This window comes from Malaclemys terrapin, chromosome 3 (genome assembly GCF_027887155.1).
Source record: "Malaclemys terrapin pileata isolate rMalTer1 chromosome 3, rMalTer1.hap1, whole genome shotgun sequence".
Lineage (NCBI taxonomy): Eukaryota > Metazoa > Chordata > Testudines > Emydidae > Malaclemys > Malaclemys terrapin.
In genome coordinates this window covers 71358411-71375341 of record NC_071507.1, presented here as the reverse complement: position 1 = coordinate 71375341, position 16931 = coordinate 71358411, and the positions used below count along the sequence as shown (strand labels likewise).

General features: G+C 43.4%; 1 protein-coding gene across 9 annotated transcripts in view; it reads right to left on the bottom strand.

Annotated features, from left to right (window-relative positions):
• The window catches only part of CEP170 (centrosomal protein 170), a 188508-nt gene that overhangs the window by 62873 nt on the left and 108704 nt on the right, over positions 1 to 16931 (bottom strand). For 8 of the 9 annotated variants that reach the window (XM_054023210.1, XM_054023211.1, XM_054023215.1 and 5 more), the window contains one exon: positions 284 to 433. The exons of the other annotated variant lie outside the window; for it this stretch is intronic. In XM_054023210.1, coding sequence (XP_053879185.1) covers positions 284 to 433 — 150 coding nt within the window. The remainder of the gene's footprint in view (positions 1 to 283; positions 434 to 16931) is intronic. 9 annotated transcript variants of the gene reach the window in all.

Below are 16931 nucleotides of genomic sequence, written 5' to 3'. Positions count from 1 at the left end.
CTTAACTGCTCATGCTATATTTCCTATAACTGCACACAAGTACAAGCAGAAGGTAGCAAAGCTTAATGCCTTCAAGATTTAATTTAGCTACCTCTAACAGCAAAAGTTTTGATAAACTATAATACAATAAAACAGATAAGAAAAATCAAATTTTTAGAGACCTAAATTAATGCTTTGTATGCAAAGTCTTCTTTGGTAGATGCTTAACACTCACAGGTCAACTATTAGTGCCCTCTCTCTTTTATTGGAAGAAAAAAGAAGACCATCAAAAATTATATTCTACCTCTGTGTCAAGAAATCCAGTTGTACTCAGTGGTCTTTTTTCTTCCAGCACTACTGTAGCAGAATTTATAGCCCAATCTTTTACTAAATCTTTCTGGTTCTCGTTGATAACAGGCCTATTATAATCCTGGCTGTCATCCACTCCAAACACCTGAAAATGAAACAAATCATTATACATATTAACCCAATGCTTTCCCGATTCAATGTTCAATTTTAATGTATGGATGGTGTCAATATTGGCATAAGTAGTCAGATCCTTCATTTTAAAATGTTTTTACATGAATCTGACATCAACTAATTTGTTGTAAAGAACAGATTATAAGTTTTAGAAATAGAGCAGATATTTGTCAGTTTCCCAAAATTCAGGGAAATGGTAGTTGAAATGACCAGATATGAAACAATGATTCTTCTGATCAAAATAATTAAACGGCACAAAGATAGTGGCCAAATCAGTGGCAAAACAAGAACATTTTAAAAAGTATTTGCCAGGTATTTTTTTTATATATATATTTTCAAAAACAAGAAATACATGTACTTATATTTGCTACTGGTTCCCTCAGTGTGCTATTGTTCTAATTAAAGCAATATTTCTATGTTTTTGCTTTTTCTGAAGAGTTCCCATGTTATATATCAAGTGTTCGTCAATCTCATCATGTGACCCACATCTTGAAAAAAACTATTTCTTGGACCATCTTCTCTCCCGCTGATGTTTGCATGACCACCTTTCCCTAACTCTGGTGACAGAATAACATCTCTGCAGCAACTAAAGTAATTGCTTACTTAGAAAAATAATTCAGAAAATATTAAATGTGTTTTAGTTTCTTTTAATGCAACTTAGAAGGAGAAGAGTCAGCATAAAGGTACTAGTCATTTTTCCATGGACCACTGGTGGGTCATGGACAACAGTTTGAAAACCACTATTATAGATAGCTTGCAGTTATTTTCAAAAAAGAACTCTGTGGGGTTTGGGAAATAAATACTTTAAAGCCAAGAAACACATTATTTGGAAAATTCTGTTTAGAGAGATTTAAATTAACTTTATTACTACTCTGCTACGGGCTCCAACACTAAAACAGGATTTTTATGTTTTTCCCTCACTATAATTCTATGACATAATAATTGGCTCTTGCGATGTCCGAGGATTGTTTTGTCATAAGGAATAGGGAGCTATTTAAACAACTTCTCTGTTCTTATAAAAATGTCACTAGTAACAAAACACCACAAAAATAAGTAGATATTTTTTCTAAATGCAATATTTTTCATAGTTTTGCAGAAGGTTTCTATGGATCTTTTATAAATGCTTTGGCCAGTACTAATAGATAAATCAAGATGCATTGCTAACCAAAATTCTGAACAAGTTTCTTATTTTTAAAAGTCTATAAATCAGCCAATTCACCACTAGATGGCCACAATCCATAACACTTTTTCCATACCTAAGAAAACCAGCAGAAGCCCAAGTACTGTAAAGAGGCACGTTTGTTTGGGTTTTTTTGAGTGAAAAAGAGTTTTGCAGGATTCAGCCATACAAATTCCCATTTAAGCCAATTATGTAAATTTAGCCTCTATGAGTCCACATATATTAATATTTGTGTTTTGCCAACACTTGAGATTGAGAAACCATTTTCAAATTTGTTTTATATGTTTGCACAGTATTCTAGTGCAAAGAGTTAGCCTTCCACCTGATTCTATTATTTATAGATAGAACATGCCTAAAATTCAAAATTAATTGCTTTATTAATTTTACACTTTAATTATGTCTTGATAATCTCATACACGAGTTATTTTAGAAGCACTTGGTATATCTTTTGAACCCAAGACAGGCATGATACATGATGTGATATCCACTTCCCCTTCTCTCTCTCTCCATTCTGCCTTCTTTTCCTGCTGCTTTTGACTAGTGCGGGTAGATGGCAAGTTTTACAGATTCAAATAAAGTTAACTATCATGCTACCTCTTCTTTTCTTTTACTTGCTTTCTGCAGCTACTTCATCTTCCTCGTTTTATTTTCAAAGAATCCTTTTGATTAATGCTTTACAATTCTCTTTAGAAACTGAAAACAAATATGGATTATTTTATTGCATGAATGCCTGTAGAATAATGTGATTTGAATGATGCTTCACTCATACATACCTAATCAGAACTACAGGAGTAATTTGCTGCATATAAACTATTATTATCGGACAATATCTGTTTACTATGCCAATGAATCTCTTCACCACTCTGCAAACACTGGTGTTTAAAATAGCTTTCCCTTTCAACATTAGGTCTTGTGGACCTGAAGCCCCAATGAAATCATTCTGCTTCTTCTGTTATGGAAATCACTGATGTGACAGGTTGAACATTAAATTCTGCTTTGTTCTGTGAGGGTGTACTTGGGTTGGGGACAGGATGCAAGGAATATCTTCTCCTTCCACACAATGGTTCTGTGAGGAGCCATAGGTAAATGCTGCTAGTAGTGCTCCCTCAGCATGAGGAGTGGAGTACTCTATAGCCCTAGGGAAGTGTCCAGTTGGATTGGGGGTTAGTACTCAGAGACAGGAAAAGGGGGAGCATAAACTACGTCTTTTTTTCAGCAGCTCAGCACATTTCCCGTGTTCCAGAGGCTTGTTTTTCCTTTTTGTGTTTCTGCCCTACGTGGGCAAAATACCACATAATCCTACATCCTGAGTGTTAATACTTCTGTTCCCATCCTACCGCAGAGCTCCTCACTGGAGCAAGGATATGATCTAGCCCAATGAATGGTATTACAGGATGAAGAAAGAAGCAAGGAAAGTTCCTAAATTGTCTTAGTCTTGGATATCAGCATCTCAGTCTATTAAAAAATGAATTTCATAAAAACACTCAAAAGCATTTTTCAATAAGGATCATTTTAATGCCAAATTTCAACTTTATACAACCAACCATTTTGGCTATAAAACTGGTTTTTAAAAAAATGTTACCTGAATTCTTCTCTAATGGGAAAAACTTTTTTCCCCACACTTATATGATTAAACACTTTTTTTCCAAATTTAGAAAAAAGTAATCTTTGAGCAGAGACTTAGCCTGCATTTTGAAAGTTTCAGAAAATTATGAGTCAACTTCAAATAATTTACAAAGTTTTGAAAAGGACAATTGGTCAAATAAGTTGAATTTTTGGAAGTCTGCTAGACTGTCATCTACTGGAAGGTTGTACACACAGTTTGGTGAACTTCACAAACAATGATAATCACCACAACCCTCTCTCCCACATCTTCTGTCTTTCTGTGAGACAAGTAGGTGTTATCACTCACGTCACACTAAGACAGAAAGATTAAATGACTTGACCAAGGCTACAGAGGAATCTGGTGTCAGAAACAGAATTAGAATGCAGGCCCATGCTTCATCCACTAGAAAACACTATCATCACACCATTGTACTATTCCTCCAAAGTCACTGCCTGTTCAGCAAAGGAACCAGCTCATTTGCATGTAGTAAGCTATGAGGGAACATAGAAAGCTATGAGGGTCCTAGAACTCTCAGTGGTAGCCTACAATGCATTCTCCTTCCAGCTTTTCAGCTATGAGGTGACCTGAGAGCCTTCCAAATAATGCATTTTTGTTTGCATGATTCTCAAAGCAAAACTTTAGATGGCTATAATGGAAGGGTATAAAATCATAGTGGGTAAGCTTTCAACCTGAATGATCAGTTTACTTTGGTTTATGTTTCCAAGCCACCATCACAAGGCCTAGAAACTTACTTTTAAAAGTTTCTTTTTTACTTTCCTAGCTCTTGTTGGGCCTCAGACGGGTCCAAAGTTCAGCTCTGTGGTCACTGCTGCTTCTGCTTTATGGGAAACCTTGAGTGTGTCATTCTAATAGGGAAATGAAAATTCTGATTCAGTCAGATACCCTATCCAGGGTCAAGACAGGTGGAGGAAAGGGAAGTGCTTTGTTTTATGGAAGGCCAGTACTTTTTGTCTGATGTTTCATTCAGAGCTTGAGATCCTGCTATCAGAAGGATTTATACATTCTGATTTGTAAATCCACAGTTTATCAGATGAAGATTTCCCTCCTTTGGAGGGAGCAATTGAGTGAGTGTACTATAAAAGTATAGAATCAGGCATAGAGTTCTCATGTGCCTCCTACTGCCAGCATAATTTGCATTAAGACTTATTAATCAAATGGTCTAACTCAAGACAGAAGGCAGGTCACAATCACAGGCAGTCCTGAATCTTGCTGCTTATTCTTTTGGAGCTATCTATAGTTGCAAGAAAGACCACCAGTTCTCCTCAGCAGCAAACCACACAATACAGGACTCTTCCATTAGATAGCAAAGTATATAGCTGTACTGTATAGATAGCTGCCACTTTTCTCTGTGGTTATAGCTGGTATCATACCACCTACAAGAAAAACTATTACAGGAATTCATGGAAACAGGAGCCTCACCGCTGATGTAGCCCCAGGGAGGGCAGAAGGATGCCTGGGGAAAAAAATTAGTTTGAGAATTCCTTAATAAATCTAGAAGAAAACTAATCATTCTAAAATCAAACCCAAACTTCAGTTCATTTTTAGTTCCCAGAAGAAAGAAAAGCTTTACTGTATTTATTCTTCATTTGTGCTTATTCTAAAATGTATTCTAAGTTCTTCTGCTCATCTATAAAGAAAATAGAGACATTTCTAAATATTTTAAATTCCTCCCCCCGTCACTTATTTTACTAATATTTTCGTGTTTACAAGAAACTGAGAAACACCTATAAGTTAAAGAGCAGAAGAACATAAGGCCAGATTGTTAAAGGTGTTAGTGCCTAAAGATGTACATTGGCACATAGTATGATTTTCAAAACCACAATTTCAATAAGAGTTAGGTATCTAGGCACTTTTAAAAATCCCACTCAGCACCTATGGTCACAGTTCGTGGCAACTGTACCTGTATTTCCCCTCAGTGCCCCAGCAAGGGCACACATCTTGGTTTCCAGCTCCCCAGCTGTTGTCTCTCGTGGATGGAGATTGCCAATTTTGGTTGGACATATTTCTGGAGGTTTCATCACATGACAATCTTTAATTAAAAATTAATCTTTAATTCCTGGAGATTCCAGGACAATCCTGGAGGGTTGGCAACCCTAGTGAAGACTCACATCTCTCCCTTCTGACTAGGATATTCCCCTGCCTTCACTGTGTATTTCTCAGCACAGATAGGTTGCCCAAATACCCCTGCTTGCTTTCTCTTCAGAGAGCGATAGAGTGACAGTCAAGATATAAGTACCACACAAGTCTTTCTAAGCAAGCCTACTTTATTCTTAAGGTAAAAAGTATGACAGAGAAAACAAAAGAACCTAAACACATGCTAATAAACTTACCAGGAACCCGAACCCTAACATGGATTCTTGCAGAATAAATCCTTCAACCTGCCCCTTTCGGGAGTCCTTGTGGTTACTAGTTCACAGCTTCAGCTCAAAACAAGCACATGCATGACAAGCTTAGTCCACCCTTTTATACAGATCAGAGGTATTTGATCAGGAGTACCCAGAATAGGTAATTGGTATACATACAATGAGTCTCTCTCCCCAGGCGTATCTTCAAAAGGTTGGCTTCAGAGGGGGATTATTTACATTCCCTTCACCTCAAAGTAATTCCTAGGAAATCTACCTCTACCTCAGAACCTCCCTCATATACCTTTTAGAGAGCACATTAATCTTGTCTTCTTGCTAAAGAAGTTCTATAAGCTCTCACAATCGTACATAAACATTTGCATTTCTAATACAATATACCCCAAAGGTATTAACCCTAATTCAATCAGGTTTAACTTTACTGAACTAAGTTCATTCAGGATACTGTCAGGTCTGACACACCTATCTGCATCTTTAAGGCATCTAAATATCTTTAAAAATCTGATCCATAGTTCAGTGTATACCTCCTTCATAAAACATTCTATATGGACATGAACATTATCTGGTATAAATTACATTAGTGTCAGAATAATCATCTTCATAAGTTATCAGCATTACAGTAATAGCCAAAGATATCAATGAGGATTGGGGTCCTGTTGTGTCGCATGCTGTATAAATGGGTTAAAATTCTAAAAAGGCCCTAAGCAACTTTGGAGCCTTTGGATTTGTCTACACAGCAAAAGAAAAAAACCTTGTGGCTGGCCCATGCCAGTTGACTCAGACTCACCGGGCTCGGGCTGCAGCGCTGTTTCACTCAGGCTGCAGCCTGAGCCCTGGGACCGTCCCAGCCCACAGGGTCCTAGAATCTGGGCTCCAGCCTGAGACCAGAAGTCCACGTAGCAATGAAACACCCCACAACCGGAATCCCGTGAGTCCGAGTCAGGGGGCACAGACCAGCCACGGGTTTTTCTTTGCTATGCAGACATATCCTAAGTCTCATTTTCAAAAGGCACTTAAGGGACAAGAGAGTAACAAATAAGAGGAAGGAAGGGAATGGAGTAATAATAAAAGCAATGATAAGATCATTCAGTAACACAGATTAACTATAATACAACTCAGTGATTCTGAAAATGAGGATCTATGTAACCTATATATTCAAGAGTAATCACAGTTATCTCCACCTGTCCCAGCTAAGCTGTCAGTTACCATGCCATCAAAACTAGATCTTGAAGAGGGATCTGAACGAGGAGAGAGCAGTGGCTTTACAGATTAGTTCAGGCAGGGAGTTCCATGTGTAAGGAGATGCATGAGAGAATGCACAGAAGGGAGAAATGGACAAATGAGCATTCAAGGCTGACATCACTAATGAAATAGAAGTATAGTGAGGGAGTTCAATAAGGAGTGGGTGGCACATTGAAAAGTGCACTAAAAGCAATGGCAAAGCTAGTAGAAAACAAGGAGCCAGTGGAAGAATTTAAAAAAAAGTGGGTGACAGAGAAAGTAATAGGAAAGATAGATTATTTTAGCAGCTGTGTTTTACATGGACTTGGGCAAGGGTAGGTGGAGTGTTAGGGAACCCAGAGAGGTGAAGGTTACAGCAATCAAACTGTGAGAGAAGATTGTCCTGGATACAAGCTTTAGCTATAAGGACAGAGAGATACGGTTGAATTTTAGAAATATGTTACCAGGATGTGGACATAGCCTAGATGTGTAGGGCAAAAAAAGTATAAAGTCAAGAAGAATCTAACTTTACAGACCTGAGTGAGAGGAAGGATGGTGGGGATGTCCAGCAAAGCGTGGGGGAATGGGAAGGGTTTCAGAGGCAAGTCCTGGAGCTCACTATTGTCAGAGTTAAGGTTAAGCTCAAACTGAGCTCTTGTTCTTTTTCCACTAGTGATGGTAGCCCATGTGTTCATAACAGAATTTAAAACAGATCATTCTTAGAGGTCAAAACCACTGATCACATAGAAGAAACATTGATACAAGAACAGGAATATTCTTTCCTTTGAAAAAGAGTGATATACTATACTAGAGTAGAATTCTCATGCCCACTTCCCTATCTATACATGTGGCCCATATTTAAGTTGTTTTTCAAACTCAGATTCAATGGATTTTGCCCTTGATAGTCACCTTTGAAAAGCATTTTAAAATAATATCTTTTTAGCAATGTAACCCAGGAGAACAGGTCAATTGTATAGTGCAGACTGGCCTCATGAAATGATCTTAAACGTTCGCACAAATTCTATAAATCATTCCTATTACAAAGTAAACAAGTGAAATCAGAAAACACAATATAAAAAACACTTCCCCAAAATAAGAATTAAAACAGTAATTGAGAATTTGCTAGAGCAAAAGGGCATCTCAAGTAAGAAACCAAAGATATCAATGTGCCAAATCTAATATTCTCCCACGTTCTTTCAGAAACCAGTTACATATCCATGTGTGTGCATGTATTTTGTACTTGCTTGTCATAATGAAGTCTTCATTCTCCATAGGGTTTCAAAATTTAAAACAAAATAGTTGCCCCAAAATGTCCAAAGTTTAGCCAGATCTCTAAAAAGCAAATTCAACACTCACTTTCTGCAGTTCTTCCTTAACCAGGGTAATGACAAGTATCACTTCTTGAAAAATGGCAAAACAAAACAAAAAATCAGGATAGATTTCCTCAGCTGATTCACTGAGTGTTATTATTCCCAATGACCTTTCAATATATTAATTATTTATGAGTCCAGTTCTGTGACCGGGAGTATTTGTTGGGCTGATGTACTGTTCTTTCTGGCATGAATCATTAGAGCTATGAAAAAAGTAATTAAGCCACAGGGGTGTGCAAAATCCATCAGATTTGGAAGCCATTTTCTAAAGAGAAATGTCTGTCTTAATACCTTCAATTTTCTCTGGAACAACAATTTAAGTGTGTAGAGATTGTTCACTCTTGGTTTATTCTCCAGGGAAATCTACTATCTACAATGCTGCAAAAAGATTCCAAAATGTGCACTCAAATCTCTCTTTAGGACAGCACTGTAAAATTCCATTCACACACATTTTTAAACAAGTAAAATATAATTACTGTTTTAGTCAGTCATTATTATAAAGCGTTGGGTAAACAGATTTTGCAATATGATTGCTACACAATTTCTGACACTTCTGCGAGAATGCTTTATTTTATTATATGGATAATGTTATACGATTATATCTGCCAGTTAAAAAACACACAGGAAGGTTGAAAGGCTTTTTGTTAAAAATAATGGACACACCCCTCCCTGATTTACAGTTTTAATTCAAATCCTTACAATTACTGCTTAAATACAGATATTGTAAGGTTTAATGTAGTTCAACATTCACATTTACAAACTAGATTACTACAAATACAATGAGAGCATAATAAAATGCATATTAATATGTTCTTAAACAAAATAGCCCTGCTGTTCCAACAGTCATATAGTAACTGGTTATTAATCTTAAAATTACAGTGTAAAGTATTCCTGAATAAATCCTCTTCACATATAGGAATAATTTTATAGTTAATACTGATCTTGCTCCCTTACAGCAGCCAGAATATTGATATAGCTATTACTTAAGGACTTGCAAAAGAGAATATAAAACCAGTTAGCACAAGCTTTCTATGACAATGGAAAGTTTTTAGAAGTGTACAGCCAAAAACTGAGTTTTATTTCAAATGCACCTCTGCTCAGAAAAGCGACTATAAATGATGGCATTGTGAAGTTCTATATTTGTCTTCCACTGACCTCCTCACCAAAACTACTCAGTTCACATGTAAAAAGGATGTGAAATTCAAGTTGGTTCTTTTGGCTGGCACATAAACAAGAATCTTTCAGTAGCAAGCCCTAGAACCAACAAAGGAGAATCCACAGCAGCCCTTGAAGAACAAACTTAGGTTAGTAATAAACAGTATGAATGACTGCACACGAGGAGCTGGTCTAACTGAGTGAGGAGGTGCCATTTTAGTCACTTTTCAAAGCAGAAAAGCGGATGATAGAATACTGCAAGGTGAACATGTGAACCAAAGACCATGTGGCGGCCCTACAAATGTCCTGGATGCGGACGTGGGCCACGAAGGTAGCTGACGAGGCCTGCGCCTGAGTCGAGTGTGCCCTCACAATGGGTGGCTGGGGGACACCCACCAGCTCATAACAGGAACGGATGCACGAAGTGATCCAATTGGAAAGCCACTGACTGGAAATCGGCTGGCCTCTCGCGCGCTCTACCAAGGCGACGAACAGTTGCGAGGACTTTCTGAACAACTTAGTCCGCTCCAGGTAGAAAGCCAGTGCCCACTGCACATCAAGCATGTGGAGACAGTGCTCCTCACTGGATGCGTAAGGCTTGGGGCAGAGGACTGGTAGAAAAATGTCCTGACCCATATGGTAGGCAGAGACCACCTTCGGGAGGAACGCGGGGTGTGGGCGGAGATGGACCTTGTCCTTATGAAAGACCGTGTACGGCGGTTCGGAGGTCAGGGCCCTGAGCTCTAAGACTCGCCTGGCCGACATGATTGCAACCAGGAAGGCCACCTTCCATGAGAGGTGAGACCAGGAACACATGGCTAACGGTTCAAATGGGGGCCCCGTAAGTCAAGCCAGCACCAGGTTTAGGTCCCACTGTGGGACTGGGGGCCTAGAATACCGAAAAAGACGGTCCAAACCCTTAAGGAACCGGCCAGTCATAGCATGGAAAAATACCGTGTGCCCTTGCACCGGCGGATGGAAGGCCGATATGGCTGCCAGGTGCACCTTGACTGATGAAGGCACCAGAACCTGGGCTCTCAGGTGGAGGAAGTAATCAAGGATAAGCTGGATCGACGCGGTCCCTGCGGGGACGCCCTGGTCCGCCACCCACCTAGAAAACCAGAACCACTTCGCCAAATAAGCGCGGTGAGTGGAGGGCCGTCTACTTTCAAGGAGGATGCGCTGAACCCACTCTGAGCATGTCCTTTCCTCTCCACCTAACCACTGAGCAGCCACGCCGTGAGGTGAAGAGCCGCTAGGTTGGGATGGAAGAGGCGGCCCTGGTCCTGAGAGAGCAGGTCCGGGTGGAGCGGCAACGGCGGAGCTACCGCCAGGCCCGTGGCCCGTACCAAAGCTGCCTGGGCCATGCCATGGCAATAAGGAGGACCCAGGCTTTGTCCAACTTTATTTTCCGCAGGACCCTGCTGATTAGAAGGAACAGGAGAAAGGTGTAGAGAAGCCAGCCTGACCAGGACAGGAGAAAGGCATCGGAGATAGCGCCCCTCCCCAGGCTCCCCCTGGAGGAGAACCGGGGCATCGCCGGTTCTGCCGAGTTGCGAATAGGTCCACCTGGGGAGATTCCGACCTTCGGAAGAGTCGGTGGGCCACTTCCGGGAGGAGGGATCACTCGTGTTGCAAGGAAAAGTCCCTGCTGAAGCAATCTGCCCTCTCGTTCTGGGTGCCCGGTAGGTGGAAGGCCTTCAGGTGGATGTCGTGGGCTATACAAAAGTCCCACAGACTGAGGGCTTCGCGGCAGAGGATCGGGCCCTGCTTTGCCTGTTGATATAGAACATTGAGGCCGTGTTGTCCGTGAAGACCCTGAATACCTTGCCCTCCAGGTGCGAGCAGAAGGCCATACATGCCAGCCGCACCGCCCTGAGCTCCTTGACGTTTATATGTAGGGTTAGGTTTTGAGCCGACCACAGGCCTTGAGTCTGAAAGTTCCCCCACATGGGCCCCCCCAACCCAAGTCCGACGCATCGGACACCAGCTCCAATGACGGGGCCCCTGAATGGGACCCCTTGGAGTATGTTGTTTGGGGTGGAACACCACTGTAGGGAAGCGATCACAGAGTCTGGCACAGTGAGGACCTTGTCCTTCCTGTCCATGGCCTGGGAGAACTTTGAGGCCAACCAGAGCTGGAGGGGCCTCATACTGAGTCTGGCGTGATGGACCACGTACATGCTTGCTGACATGTGACCCAAGAGTTGCAGGCAAACCCTGGCAGTTGTCACCGGGAACCTTGTGACTGAGTCGATGAGACCTTTCAGGATCTCAAATCTGTCCGATGGGAGAGAGGCCCTGGCCGACGCTGCGTCCAGGAGCGCCCCAATAAACTCTATGCGTTGGACTGGGACTAACGTGGACGTGGTGTTGTTTTTTACCAAGAGGCCCAAGGCGGTGCATGTGGACAGGAGGAGTGCCACGTGATCCCTCACCTGCAACCGGGAAGTGCCCTTGAGAAGCCAATTGTCCCGATAGGGAAATATCTGGACCCCCCGCCGTCTGAGGTACGCCACTACTACTGACATGCATTTTGTAAACACCCTGGGGGCAGTGGACAGACCAAATGGGAGGACTGTGAATTGGTAATGATTCTGTCCCACCACAAAACAAAGGAAGTGCCTGTGCCCCTCGAATATGTGATGTGGAAGTACGCATCCTTTAGATCGAGGGCAGTGTACCAGTCCCCGGGATCCAGGGAGGGGATGATGGGATCCAGGGAGACCATGCGGAACTTGAGCTTCACCATGTACTGATTCACACCTCGGAGATCAAGGATGGGCCTGAGCCCCCCTTTGGCCTCTGGGATAAGGAAATAACAGAAGTAATATCCCTTGCCCATGAACTCCTCGGGCACTGCCTCTATCGCTCCTAGTCCTAGGAGCCACCCCACCTCCTGCTCGAGCAGATCTTTGTGAGAGGAGTCCCCCAAGAGGGACGGGGACAGGGGTGGTTGGGTGGGGAGGAAGTAAACTGGAGGGTGCAACCCCGGGAGATGGTGTTGAGGACCCATCGGTCTGAGGTTAGCCGTGACCATTCCAGGAGGAAACCACACAACTGGTTGGAGAAGGGAAGCTTTATTGGGGGTGGATCCCTGATGAGGATTGGTGGGGTGCGCCCGAGCGTCCCATCAAAAACGCCTTTTCCCAGCCTGCTTGCCCTTGGAGGACCCAGGCTGGGGGGCAGGCCGAGACTGCCTCTGAGGGCATCTCTTATAGTCCTGTTGCTTCTTATGGGCGGCCTTGTACTTCGGGAGGGCGGCCTGAGCGGGAGTCTGCTGCAGCTTGAACTTAGGTTTTGCTGGAGCCAGGACATAGAGGCCTAGAGTCTGGAGGGTCATGCGGGACTCTTTCATGCCATGCAGTCTTGTATCTGTTTCCTCCGCAAACAGAGCTTTCCCGCCAAACGGGAGATCCTGCATGGAAGACTGTGCCTCGATGGACAGCCCAGAGAGCAGGAGCCATGACGCCCGTCTCATGGACGCCGCAGAAGCCATTGATTGTGCGGCCATGTCCACAGCATCCGAGGCTGCCTGCAGAGATGCCCTGGCGGCCACTGCCCCTACCTCCAGTAGCCCCTGAACTCCTTCCTATCACGCTCCTGGAGGGAGTCCTCAAACTTGGGCAGGGAGCCCTACAGATTACATTTGTACCAGCCCAGGAGAGCCGATGGTTCACCACTCATAACTGGAAGCTCGAAAATGAATACATTTTCCTTCCGAAAGAGTCCAGTCTCCGAGAGTCTTTGTTCTTTGGGGTCAAGGCTGGCTGACCCTGCTGTTCCCTGTCGTTGACTGACTCGACCACCAGGGAGTTGGGCGCCGGGTGGGTATACAAGTACTCATGCCCTTTAGTGGGTACAAAGTACTTGCATTCCGCTTTTTCAGAGATGGGGACCAACGAGGTCGATGTTTGCCACAGGGCATTTGAAATCTTAGCCACCCCTTTATGGAGAGGCAAGGCCACCCTACCCGGTGCCGATGGGGACAATATGTTAAACAGGGAGTCCGAGGGCTCCTCCATCTCCTCTGCCTGGAAATGTAGGCTTGCTGCCACCCTCTTTAAGCGTTCTTGGTGGGCCCTGAAGTCCTCCTGCGGGACGGAGGGGGGCGGGGCCACAATCACCTCCTCTGGGTGGGGCGAAGAGGCCAGTGCGGTGCTCTGGGTGTTGGCCGGCACTGGAGGGTCCACCACCTGGTCGGACTCTGGGCGCGGTGCCGAGGAGTTACATCCCACCGACTCCTTTCTCGGGGGTCTGAAGAGGGGGGCCAATGGTGCTTTCGAAGCCCCAGCCAGCCAGTCTGGTCGGTGTCGAGGGCGATCCACCTGGACTCTGCCCCGAGTGGTCGCTGGGCTGTGATCGGCATCAGGAACGTTCCCTCGACTGAGACCAGTACTGGGCCAGAGGCGACTGTGGAGATCCCAGCGGCATCTTGCCTATGGAGCGCGAGGCTGACACTGGCAGTGCTCTGGGCACTGGCATGGACATGACGTCCCGGACCGCCTGGAGGGCTTCAGGCGTGGACGGCATCTGGACATACGGAGAGGCCTGTCCTGAAGGGGCTGGGCTACTCCACTCAACTTGAGTTGGAGGCCTTGGGGGGTCAAGGACTGCCCGACCTGGGCCTAGACTCTGTCCCAGACTTCCCTCCGTGCCGCTGCGAAGGAGGAGTCTTTTTGGCCCTCTTGGCATGCCCCGTGGATGGGGAGCAGTGCCGGCTGGTCGATGGCACTGGAGTGTTGCTGCGTACCGACGCTGCGGTGCCGCTTCGGAGAGGCGTGCCAGGGTCGGGGTCGACGCCAACTCCATTGAGATGGCCCGGAGCCTAATGTCCCTTTCTCTTTTGGTCTGAGGCTTAAACGACTTGCAAATCTTGCACCTTTTGCTGATATGGGTTTCTCCCAAGCAGCGCAAACAGTGCGGCTTACTCCTTGGCATAGAACGCCTACAAGAGCCGCACAACTTAAACCCTAGGGGGCGGGGCATGCCCCGGCCCGGGCTCACTGACTAACTAAACAGCTAACTAACTACAGGTACTAACGCTGAATGAACGAACAGTTCTGGGGATGAGCTATAGCAAAGCTGGAGCAGAGCAATTCCGACGCACCTTCACTGGCAGCAAGAAGGAACTGACGGTGGGGTGAATGCGCAGCTCTCCTTATACCGTGCCAGGCAGGCGCCACTCCAGGGACTGTGGGGGCGCTCCCCCCCTATGGGTACTGCTAGGGGAAAAACTTCCGGCACTAATGCACATGGCGAGCACGCACACCTATTGTGGAATATACATGAGCAATCACTCGAAGAACAACAGAATATAGTTAAATGATTATAATGAATTTCTCCATCTAGAAACTTTTCTAAGAATTTGATTTCTATGGGTTAGGCCTTAGTATGGCTATATGTAGGGAATAAAATGGTTTTGTTAGTGAAGAATGGAAATGTTTCATGTAAACACTTATCAGCAACCTTATCTTTCAACTTAAAACAATTGTGAAACCAAAATAATTTAAAAATATTTTCAGCTGAGCCTGATGTTCCCATAGTACCTGAACAATCATAGGACTCCATTTGCCCTGGCAAGATAGGATTAGGAGCTGTATTATGATACTGATATTATGATACTGATACAGTATTATGATACTGATTATGATTACAGCACATACATGCTCTAGAATGTGAAGGAACAGAACAGGAAAATGCAGACTAAATTCTCCTAAGCATAGTAACAAGCTTAATGCAGCATTTTACGGCCTTAAGAGATTCAGGAATGTCCTGCAATGCAGTTACTGTTGAGACAAACTGGACCTAGTTTAAATAAAGAATCATAGGACTGGAAGGGACCTCGAGAGGTCATCTAGTCCAGTCCCCTGCACTAATGCCAGGACTAAGCCCTGGATGGGATGATTTAGTTTGTGTTGGTCTTGTTTTGAGCAGGGGGTTGGACTAGATGACCTACTGAGGTCTCTTCCAACCCTAACCTTCTAAGTACTATTTAGACCATCCTGACAGGTGTTTGTCTAACCTGCTATTAAAAATCTCTGATGATGGAGATTCCTTAATCTCCCCAGGTAATTTATTGCAGTGCTTAACCACCATGACAGTTAGAAAGTTTTTCCTAATGTCCAATCTAAACCGCCCTTGCTGCAATTTAAGACCATTACTTCTTGTCCTATTCTAAGAGGTTAAAGAGAACAATTTTTCTTCCCCTTCCTTGTAACAACCTTTTGCGGGACTCCACTTGATAGGCTCTTTTAGCTCGACTGTGAACCACTGATAACTCCTCTCTGGGAACGGTTTTCCAACCAGTTATACACCCACCTTGTAGCTCCATCTAGGTTGTATTTCCCTAGTTTGTTTATGAGCAAATCATGAGAGACAGTATCAAAAGCCTTACTAAAGTCAAGATATACCACATCTACTGCTTCCCCACTATCCACAAGGCCTGCTACCCTGTCAAAGAAAGCTATTAGGTTGGTTTGACATGATTTGTTCTTGACAAATCCATGTTGACTATTACTTATCACCTTATTATCTTCTGGGTGATTGCAAATTGATTGCTTAATTATTTGCTCCATTATCTTTCCCGGTACTGAAGTTAAGCTAACTGGTCTGTAATTCCCTGGGTTGTCCTTATTTCCCTTTTTATAGATTGGTACTATATTTGCCCCTTTTCCAGTCCTTGGGAATCTCTCCCATCTTCCGTGACTTTTTGAAGATAATCACTAATGACTCAGATATCTCCACAGTCAACTCCTTGAGTATTCTAGGACCTGGTGACTTGAAGACATCTAACTTGTCTAAGTAATTTGTAACTTGTTCTTTCCATATTTTATCCTTTGATCCTACCTCATTTTCACTAGCATTCACTATGTCAGACATTCAATCGCTACTAACCTTTTTGGTGATGACTGAAACAAAAAAGTTACTTAGTATTTCTGTCGTTTCCACATTTTCTGTTATTGTTTCCACCCCTCCCCCAAACCCCCACCATTGAGTAACAGGCCTACCCTGTCCTTGGTCTTTCTCTTGTTTCTAATGTATTTGTAGAATGTTTGCTTGTTACCTTTTATGTCTCTAGCTAGTTTAATCTCATTTTGTGCCTTGGCCTTTCTAATTTTGTCCCTACATACTTGTGTTGTCTGTTTATATTCATCCTTTGTAATTTGACCTAGTTTCCACTTTTTGTAGGACTCTTTTTTGAGTTTCAGATCATTGACGATCTCCTGGTTAAGCAAGAGTTGTCTCTTGCCATACTTCCTATCTTTCCTATGCAGTGGGATAGTTTGCTCTTGTGCCCTTAATAATGTCTCTTTGAAAAACTGCCAACTCTCTTGAACTGTTTTCCCCCTTAAACTTACTTCCCATAGTATCTTACCTACCAACTTCTTGAGTTTGCTGAAGTCTGCCTTCTTGAAATCCATTATCTTTATTGTACTGTTTTCCATCCTTCCATTCCTTAGAATCATGAACTCTACCATTTCATGATCATTTTCACCTAAGCTGCCTTCCACTTTCAAATTCACAATCAGTTCCTCCCGATTTGTCAAAAGCAAATC